The sequence below is a fragment of the Mastomys coucha genome, unplaced genomic scaffold (assembly GCF_008632895.1).
Source record: "Mastomys coucha isolate ucsf_1 unplaced genomic scaffold, UCSF_Mcou_1 pScaffold14, whole genome shotgun sequence".
In the NCBI taxonomy this organism is placed as follows: domain Eukaryota; kingdom Metazoa; phylum Chordata; class Mammalia; order Rodentia; family Muridae; genus Mastomys; species Mastomys coucha.
In genome coordinates, this window is record NW_022196896.1 from 112176825 (window position 1) to 112186185 (window position 9361).

A 9361-nucleotide genomic window follows, 5' to 3' on the forward strand; every position below is an offset into this window, starting at 1 on the left:
ACAGTGAGGCAGGAGGGCCCCGATGGCCCCGATGGATGCCCCACCACGTGGTACCCTCTGTCGTACCACAGTGAGGCAGGAGGGCCCCGGATGGATGCCTCACCACGTGGTACCCTCTGTCATGTCACAGTGAGGCAGGAGGGCCCCGAATGGATGCCCCACCACGTGGTACCCTCTGTCGTGCCACAGTGAGGCAGGAGGGCCCCAGATGGATGCCCCACCACGTGGTACCCTCTGTCGTGCCACAGTGAGGCAGGAGGGCCCCGATGGATGCTATCAACTATGCTCTTAGGCTCTCCAGATCCTGGGACAATGAGCTGAAGAAATTTCTACTCTTCATAAACGACCTGCTCAGGTGTTTTGCTCTAAGGGTAGACAATGCATTTACATACCCTGACCAATATTCCCTCCCAATATACTTTCCTCAAACTACTTAGCCCGCCAGTCTGCCTCGGTTGCCTTGGCTAGGAGCTCTTCTCAAGGCCCTGACTGTGTCCAGACAATGCGTCCTTGCTGATCTGATCACTCCCATGGTTCCTTGTCCAGCACAACTCCTTCTCTTACCATGGGCAGTGTGAAAGGAGCAAGCACCAGGAACCACCTGACTGGGACCTGGAAATGCCTCATGGTCTCCCAGTACCTCATCTCTTCCATGCCTCTGTACCGTTGTACCACATCTCAGAATCACACCTTCAAGTGGGTTTGAGGGGTCTCTCTTCCGGGTATTTTGGGAGGCCAAGGTTGTGTTCCTGGGCCTACTCCTACTTCTGTCCACCCGGGACCAGGGAGGCTTGGGGATATCACCATTGGATACCCTGACTCCTTTCATATTTGAGGACTTCAACAAAGGACTTCTGAAATGTGTTGAAACTTTGAGCTATGTCTCTCTGTAATATTGTGTGTGTGTGCATATGTGTGTGCGTGCGTGTGCGTGCGTGTGTGCATGTATGTGTGTGTGTGTGTGTACCTATGCATGCACTGGGAGGCCACAAGAAGATGTTAGGTGTCCTACTCTATCATTATAAAGTTCGGTGAGGATCTCTCACTGAACCTGGAGCTAGACTGGCAGCCAGCAAATCCCAGTGGCTCTCTGTCTGCATTCCCCACAGTGCCAGTGTTATACGTCTGAGTGGGGTCATGCCCAACTTTTTATATGGTTGCTGGATGCAATAACTCCAGGTCTCATGTAGCAAGTGCTCTTGCACACGAAACCTTCCTCCAGCCCTGCAGATAGGTTTTGAGGGTCTGTTCTTTGACCATCCTGAAAGTATGTGTGGATACCGTATCTGACACGTTCTATGCGTTCACATCCTGAGACTTTCTACAAAGGGTGTCCTCAGGGATGTGGAAGGCACTGAGGCCTTCTAGAACCTGGAACTTTCTGTTTCTCTGCTGTACTTTGGACCACCCCACTCAACTGGCCTTGCACAGAGTCTAACACTGCCAATGGCCACTCCTTGTCCCACAGGATCAGGACTCTAGCCAGGACTCCATCACTGGGGCCACGTTTCCAGACACTGGCAGTTACTTTCCAGATACTATCTCCCATGTGGGAAGAGAAGGTGCAGGTCTCCAGGCAACATGAGATGAGATGCTGGGAACCAAGCATCAGGAAAGAACTCAGGAAGGAGACAAGACCCAGATTGGAGGCTTCACCACCAAGGATTACCCCAGCCTTCCAAGCATGTCTAGCTACTTACCGAGGGCTTGTCAACCCTTCCTGGTTTCTAGCAGAATTCCCAGCCTGGGGTGGCACGTCTCTGCTGCTAAGGAGGCAGACTCAGGACTTCAAGTGTGTGTATGTGTTTGGGTATGTGCATGTGCCTGAGGAGTTGAGAAGGCTGTGAGATCCCCTGGAGCTGGGGTTATAGGTGGTGAGCCACCTTATGCAGGCGTTGAGACTCAAATTCAAGTCTGCTGCAGGAATAATACATACTTTTAACCACTGAGCCGTCTGTCCAGGTCCTTTCACATTTGTGTTCCTTCTGAAACCCGAGCCTGTGGGTTGGTCATCCCATCTTAGTTAACCAACATAGAAACTCACTCACAGACATGCCTGGTGGGTCATTTCCTAAGCAGTTCTATAATCGGTCCTGTTAGGTTGGCAATGTTAACCATCACAGGAGAACAGTTATCTAGTGACATCCAGGACCCAAGCCAACAGGTTGAGGGTCTGGACTCACTGATGAGGGTTGATATTACCAACTGTGAGCCTTGCTTATTTTGGAGGGTGGGGGTTAATACATGGAATGAGGGCAGCATAGGAAGACAGTATTTGTCAGAGTACTTATCAGTCCTTATCAGTAGTTACTGGCTGCCCCAAGGATGACCAATGGAAAATCCTTGTCTCCAGTGGTAATTCCCTGGATCACAGATGTCCTGGCCCCTTTGTCTGGGCTTTGAGAAGTACTTGCCTCAATATCAGCAGAACCACAGTATGACTACCTGCCTAGCTCTTGTCCTCTCCGAGGCTCGGCCTAGCCCTTTGCCGCCTCTGGTGGTAAGAGGTACCCCACTTGCATGGCAAGCTGAGGTACAGGTGAGGCCTGAATCCCTCACTCACCCTCACCGACACTGTTACTGCATCTCCAGCCATAGATGTGGGAACAAGACAGAGGAAGGCAGGTAACCACACACAAGACTGGCCATTCAGCCCCCAGGAGGGGATTGGGAATGGACCCTAGGGTCCTGGAAATTAGGAGGATGGGTAGGGCTCTTGCCTTCTCCAGTTGGGTTGCATCTTAGTGGGTTGGCCAGATCTGTGAAAATCTGCTGCTACAGGGCCTCCTAGGAGTAAAGGTCAGGGGCCTGGGTGGCCACAGGAAGACTAGGTGTTACCAGGCACTCCTCCAGTGACTCTTCTCCTGGAACTCTTCTGCTACATCTGCTGACCCATGGCACAGGGTCATACACATTCCCAATCCACCTGGTGTCATGGTGTCACCAAGAGGTTTTTTACTTTCTTTTTCTCCTCTAGGTCTTGTTCTCTAGCCCTGGCTATCCTGGAATTTGTTCCATCCTCTAGACTTGGTCTTGTGACAATCCTCCTGCCTACCAGGTGCTGGGATACAGAAATGTGCCACCACCCCCATTCAGTTGGAAGAAGCTCTTTGTGACCCTTCTTGTCTCTGACGGGGTCAGGTGTCAGGGACGCCTTCATAGCCATGTCACCGAATGGAGGATGTGGTGAGATTACCACTGAATTATTTAGAGATCTCCTGCTGATTTCAAGAAAAGAGATTCTAGTCTAAATTATATTCATAAATTCCAAATCATTATTCGTAATTTCACACTCAAAGCTTGGGCACTGTGGCTGTTCTCACAAAGCACTCCCCATGGTGTATGTGTGAAATCTGGCCGCTCCTGTTCATTCTCAGAGGTGTGTGGCCTGAGGTACCATCTGGGCACTGCAGTGCTTATGGAGTGAGGGCAAGCTGCCCACCCAAGGCTTTAGAAGTGCCTCTATAAAAGAAACTTGTGGACGGTAACCTGAAAGTACCACAAGGCCTACAGACTCATCACCCTCAAGGCGGAGGGCAAATTTGGAGCAGTTCCTTCTCATAGCAGAGAGAAGATGGGATGGAACTGGGGGTCCCTAAAGAAGGTAAACCAACTCTGGTTCAGCTCTTGACATCAGCCTCCCAGACATTGGAGGAGAGCTGGCAGTCACCCTGCAGTGATCCACACGGCCCACCCAGTCCTGAGAGACCAACCTCAGTAGAGTGAAGGGTGGATGGGACAGCGATCTGCATTTTACTAAGCTCCCTAAGAGATGCTGACAGAGCAATTCAGAGCTGCGAACCTGACTGACAGATCTATTTGGAGGCAAATGCCTTGTCTTTTCCCTCTGCTCAGCCTAATTTTTGAAGTGAAAAGCAATGAATAAATAAAGACAATTTTCAAGATGTTCGTGGAATGGCTTTTTTTTTTAACACTTTTTTTCAACTAGTTAGGACAAAAACATTACAATGGTTGGCTTCTTTCATTTAGTTACATAAATAAAATTTTTATAAATATCTCTTTATAAACAATATAAATAGCTTTACAACATAAATACATTTATGCATGACGTGAATTTACAAACAGCAATGTTTTACAGCTAGCTGGTTTTGTCAGTCACTTTAAAAACTGTCCCTTGTCATCAAGTCGGTGTGGGAGTGTGTGTCTCATGTATATAATATATATATAATATATAACTTTTTATTTTTCATTTTCAAAACAAAACCCAAACAATAAAATCATACCCTCCCCTCCCCAAATAATAATAAAACAGCTGGTGTTGTGTATTGCCAGTACCAGGAGGAAAAAAAATAAAAAGAAATGTAAAAGCCACATTGCGTTGGAGGTGTTTCCAGATGCTGGAGGCCGATGACCAAGGATGACCTCAGTGCACAGAGCAGTTCCCAATCCTGAAACACAAAGTAGACACAGGACACTCAGTTCTGGCCTCTTAACTGAAAAAGTCCACCCTACAGGGTGGTTGTAGAACCCCCCCCACCCCCTTTAACAGTAGCATGAGGCAAAGCATGTGTGCCTTTGATCTACAGGTCCTTGATTGACACCGGCTGGACCAGCACAGGTGGAACCGTACTATGTGCCAGACCCGAGCCTCTCCCCTAAGACTTAACTGCGCGCTTTGCTCTCTCTCGGCAATGGCTGAGAATAGTGGGGCCCCTTTCCGGCTCATTTTTGCTGTAACACAAACCCTCAGGGCAGTCGGTTTCATCTGGTTTCATGTCTGCTTGGCTATGCAAGGACAGAGAAGAGAATATCTCAGGGGGAAGGGTGTCCTATTCTGGACTCAAATCCTCGATCTGATTCCACTTCCTGGATGGCCCCAAGTAGCTTTGAGCTCACCTATAAAATGGATAATAGCCACCTCCCAGAGCCGGCGCTGGGATTTAGCAAAGGGCCACCCATTAAGCACTGGCCCTGTCTGGGTCATAGCTTCTAAGCAGCAAAGAGCACTTCCTCTCCTAGCTAGCTTTGTCTTAGAAATTGGTTGCTTCCAGGTCCCCTTCTGCAGCAGCTGGCGGTGTCTGCCACCAGCCTGGGCAAATAAATGTACAGCTCTGCTGCACTGGAGGGTTTGAAGGACGAGAGTAAGCAGATGAACGCTGAACTCAGTCCCTACTAGTGGTGGTGGCACGAGTTTGCCATGTTCAGAAAATTCACACAGATGCACAGGGCCCTCCTAAAGGACCACGCTCCCAAAGCGGCCTGGCTCAGGTGGTCTGGGCGATTCTCCCTAACTCATTTCTCTGACTGTTCCATGGGGGGTGCTCTTAGAGCCCAGAGGCAAAGTGTCCACTGAGGTCCTGGCCACACCCGAGTCTCTGCCAGTAGTATAATCAAGACCTATAACCATCAGCGCCAGTCATTATGATGGCGCTTGGAGCCAAAGTCAACCTCTGAGTGGAGAAATGGGCAGAGCCTCGAGAGGTTTCATCCGCATGAAGGATGAACCTCACACTCTTCCATAAGGCCCGTGTGTGCTCTCCTCTGGTCAGCTCCACCAGGAGACTTCAGTTTGGAAGGATGATCTATCCTCTCACTGAGGCTGGGATAGGAAAGGCTCTTCCTCTATGCCAGGAGGCTGCTGATCTTCTCTGCTCAGAGGGGGTGTAGAAGCCTTAATTGTCTTGATTTTCCCTCAACATTCTCACTGTCCCATGCCCACAGATGTCTAAAGCATCTCAGGGAAGCTCATCCTAGGTGCCCACCCAGAGGTTAAGTAACGTTGGTTTAGACGCTAAAGTTCTTTCTTGACACATACATCGCAAACTGAAAACCTAAGTCCTCCGACTCCATCTCTTAGGTATTCATACAGACCAGAGCAAAAGACACCATGATGGTAGTCTTCAAGACCTGCCCATAAGTACTAGGATTGCCGCTCTCCCCGAGTAGAGAGGGGAGTAGAGACCTAACGCCTCTGTAGAACTGAGGCGAAGCACACAGCCTGTTCAAGACTGGGTGCTGAGAAGAGAGGGCCAGAGCAGATCTAGAGCCAGGGTCACTTGGCAGAGCTCCTGAACTGGGGTATGTATTTCTCTTGTCAGTCAATATTTCCAAGATCCTTTCTGGGTATGATGTGGGTTCCCCGAGGGTCTGTCCCCTAAGTTACTCACAAATTAATATGGGGACACAAAAAAGTACTCAGAGCACTGTACTTCTGCAAAGGTCTCTCATGCTGTTAAAAAATTAAAAAGGCTCCCGTCATGCGGTGGGGGAGGTGTTTCTCTTCCCTACTTGGAAAAGACTGGCCACTGGTCAATCTTCCTGGGTTGGCGAGAGCAGCCTCCTCACCCCTGGGGTGGGATAGAGCAAGAGGCAAAGCCAGGGAACGGCAGAAGCCTGACTGTCAAGCACTTAATCTAAGTAGGGTGTGTCCCTTCACATCGATGGAGAGCAGAACGAAGCCGGGAAAGACCCGGCAGTCTCTGAAGGGGATCGTGGGAAGATGGAGGTTTCCCATCTCAGCGGAGGGGAAGGAGGCTAGAAATAGTTCAGAGCACCACAAGGTTGGTAAAGAATTCACTTCTCCGGACGCACTGAGTTTGAGGTTAGGGCAAGAAATAAGCTTTAGCTTGTTCCTTTGCCTCTCTCTTGAAACAGGGTCATAACCCTTAAGTTCATCTCGGAAGCCCCAGGGCTGCAGCATCAGGACCCTGGATAGACCAGTTTGCCCACAGTTGAGTTGAGAGCAGGGGTAAGATTCAGAATGCCCCAGGCAGAAGGGTGCCCTGCTGCTGCCCACAGAAGTTCTTCTCTCTACTAGGAGGGGCAGGCATACCTGCTTGCCTGCCTCACTTGAGGGACAGCAGCCTCAGAAAGGCATCCCAGCACTTGCCTGCCTGGCTGCTGGCACGGGGCTGGCGGTACACCTTTCCCTCGCTCTTTCCAGGATCTCTAACAATTTTCCACTTGGCTAGCTGGTCAGTGGTCAGTGATCAGTGGTGGGTTTGGAGGCTGGGTCTGCATAAACCTGATTCTGCTTTTCTAAAGGAAGCCAGATGGGTTACTTTAAGGCTGAACCCGGTCTCTGACCTGGTTCATATGAATTTCATTTTTTTTTTTAATTTGTAAAATGGGATATGTGAGGTAGCAGGCAAATGTCTGGGTTACACATGCCAAGATCGGTTGGGGTAAGGTCACAGAGCATAGGGATCAGGGAGGAAATCAAACAGCCTGCGAAGGGCAGTGATAGAGCTTGGTTCTCCGGGGTGCAGGACTAGGAGAGAGGGGAGCGTCCGATAGTGTTACTTACCGCCGCCAGGGGTCGCTGCACTAACATCCCAGACCGCTCATGGAGCCGATCCGGTCCAGCTTGAGGCCAAAGCAGCCTTTGGACAAGCCCTTCTTGTTGCCGCCTTTGTATTTGCGCGCGTTGGGGTGCTCGTGCAGAAGGCGGGCCCAAGCCGCCCGGGACTTGGTGTCCACACGCAGGTCCCGGAGCAGTCGCGATCGGTCTCCCTTGAGATTGGCTCCCCCGCCGCCTGGAGTCTTGTCACCCTTTTTCTGATTGCCACCAGCTGCCTGGGAATCCGCCAGCTCCTCCCCTGGCGGGGTTCTCGGGACCTGTCGGAGAAAAGAGTGGACAGGTGAAAGAGTGCACCCATGTAGCGCAGATGACTTTTACGGGGACCAGAGTGGCGTAGCCCTCCTCAGCTGTGAGCGTGCCTCCACCGATGCGGGACAGCTGAGTCCGGCATCCACCTGCCACGCAGCCTTGGTGCCTGCTCTTCCGGGGAGCCCCTTGCTCTTTCCGTGCCGCTGGTCCTGCTGGGCACATTGGGGGTACAGGAGATGTGCATGGGTCGATATTCTCCCGAGGCTGGGGAATGAACCCGAGAAGTCCCTGCTTTGAGGGAGCAAGTCCGAGGGGGGTCTGCCTTTCCGGGCTCTCTGCTCCCTCCTGCGCACCGCATCTATCCACGCCCCTCACAAGCCCAGCGTCCCCGCGACAGCACCCACCTTCGGTGGTGTCCCGGGCTTGGCTTCGGAGGGCCGGAGCGAGAGTAGCGCGAGCAGCAGGGCGCAGGCGATCAGCTGGGAGAGGTGCATGGTGCCGATGGGACCGAGGGATGCAGACGGTCTGCAGCCGGGACGGACGGTGAGCAGTCGGACAGGCGGATGCGGAGCAGGATTGCCAAGCGAGCAAGGGTCCTACTGCTGTGCGGCGCCGGCTGGGTGCGCTCTGAGTCCGTGGCTCCGCTTGAGCCTTTATAATCCAACCTGCCGCTGATGTCATCTTCCCGCCCACCGGGACGCCAGGGCCAATGGCACAGCGCACGCGGCCGAATCGACGGCCGGGAGGGGGCCGGGAGGGGGCCGCGGGGGCTCCCTCTTCTGCTCCAACCCACATCCCACCTCCGAAGGAGCCCGCGGCTCGGCCCGCTGCGCTCAAAGCCACAAAGCGGCGCGCAGAAGAGAACTCCATTTGTAGAATGCGCTCGCCCTAGTGCTCAGGCTTCTAGGCGTCCAGTGCGCGGTGTATCCACTGGATCCTCACTGCGCGCACTGCTCCTGATACGTGTCTGTACTCCTTTTGCAAGTGCAGAGACTTAGAAGAAATGTCCCTTATGCAAAGTTACACAGGTAGAAAGTTGGTGCGGCCCAAAACCCACGCAGATCGCCCTGTTTCCAAACTCTTCACAGACGACTGGCACACACTAGTCAGGGTGGAAGGGCTGACCATGTCTGGATGTTCATACACTAGGCAGCAGAGTATGGGGTTGGGAGATCACAGTGGGAGGTGGAGGGAGAGCTTGCTTGCTTGTTGTAGCTGCAAAGGAGACTTGTAAGTCTCGGGTACCCATCAATACCCATGAGTGAAAGGATGTCATCAGCCCACGAGTGTGACTCAGGAGTGTGTGTGTGTGTGTGTGTGTGTGTGTGTGTGTTGGGAGGTTAGGAGGCAGGTGGCTTTCCTTCAGTGATGTACTGGCCCTTCCTGAAGGTGGAGATGTCCAGTTTAGTGTCCTGAACAGCATAAGAAACTATACGAAGCACTGGATTTTACCCAGCTCCAAGTCTTGACAGGCCATTGCCATTGACTTTGGGACTGTAGTTCCTTCTGACTACAGGAACCCGGCCACTTATTTCTGCTGCACACAGTTTCTCTCCTTGACCTGGAATCTTGGTCCCTCAGACTCTAGGAAGCCCTGCACTTTAGCAGCCTCGAGAGAACTTGGAGTTTCAAGAATGGAGTGAGGTGCAGGAGTTTGTGTCCCTTCTGCTGAGCAGAACTCAGGCTTGAGCGAGAGAAACGAACATTGGCAGGGTCCCTGGGTCTCATGGAGGAAAGAGCCTGGGATGGAGGGTGGTGGTGCAGGGGGGACGAGAGGCAGGAGCCAGAGTT

The 9361-nt window shown here is 52.1% G+C and overlaps 2 protein-coding genes and 1 long non-coding RNA gene across 4 annotated transcripts in view; 1 reads left to right on the plus strand and 2 right to left on the minus strand.

Moving 5' to 3' along the window:
- The window catches only part of LOC116088703, a 1895-nt gene extending 1702 nt beyond the window's left edge, over positions 1–193 (minus strand). Inside the window, exon 1 of the long non-coding RNA XR_004117989.1 lies at positions 67–193. This is a non-coding gene — a long non-coding RNA (uncharacterized LOC116088703). The remainder of the gene's footprint in view (positions 1–66) is intronic.
- LOC116088702 lies at positions 10–3659 on the plus strand. 2 transcript variants are annotated; one of them, XM_031368271.1, is made up of 3 exons: positions 10–696; positions 1469–1810; positions 2978–3659. In XM_031368271.1, the coding sequence occupies exons 1-3, from the start codon at positions 566–568 to the stop codon at positions 3114–3116; spliced, it is 612 nt and encodes a 203-aa protein (XP_031224131.1). In that variant the 5' UTR covers positions 10–565; the 3' UTR covers positions 3117–3659. The 2 variants fall into 2 exon arrangements, 1 of the variants encoding a protein (XP_031224131.1); XR_004117985.1 differs by lacking the exon at positions 1469–1810.
- A 248-nt stretch (positions 3660–3907) lies between these two features.
- On the minus strand, positions 3908–8196 carry Nppc (natriuretic peptide C). Its single transcript, XM_031368895.1, has 3 exons — positions 7975–8196; positions 7268–7578; positions 3908–4409 (listed from the first exon to the last, which is right to left on the minus strand). The coding sequence occupies exons 1-2, from the start codon at positions 8062–8064 to the stop codon at positions 7288–7290; spliced, it is 381 nt and encodes a 126-aa protein (XP_031224755.1). The 5' UTR covers positions 8065–8196; the 3' UTR covers positions 3908–4409; positions 7268–7287.
- Between the last annotated feature and the right edge of the window lie 1165 nt (positions 8197–9361).

What these genes read in the sequence shown, in the direction of transcription:
- Nppc (XM_031368895.1), bottom strand. Translation starts at nt 8,064, where the DNA reads ATGCACCTCTCCCAGCTGATCGCCTGCGCCCTGCTGCTCGCGCTACTC. An exon ending in AGCCCGGGACACCACCGAAG is followed by an intron (nt 7,579 to 7,974) that starts GTGGGTGCTGTC and finishes TTTCTCCGACAG; the next exon opens with GTCCCGAGAACCCCGCCAGG.
- LOC116088702 (XM_031368271.1), top strand. Translation starts at nt 566, where the DNA reads ATGGGCAGTGTGAAAGGAGCAAGCACCAGGAACCACCTGACTGGGACC. An exon ending in TCTCAGAATCACACCTTCAA is followed by an intron (nt 697 to 1,468) that starts GTGGGTTTGAGG and finishes CTTGTCCCACAG; the next exon opens with GATCAGGACTCTAGCCAGGA. An exon ending in AAGTGTGTGTATGTGTTTGG is followed by an intron (nt 1,811 to 2,977) that starts GTATGTGCATGT and finishes TTTCTCCTCTAG; the next exon opens with GTCTTGTTCTCTAGCCCTGG.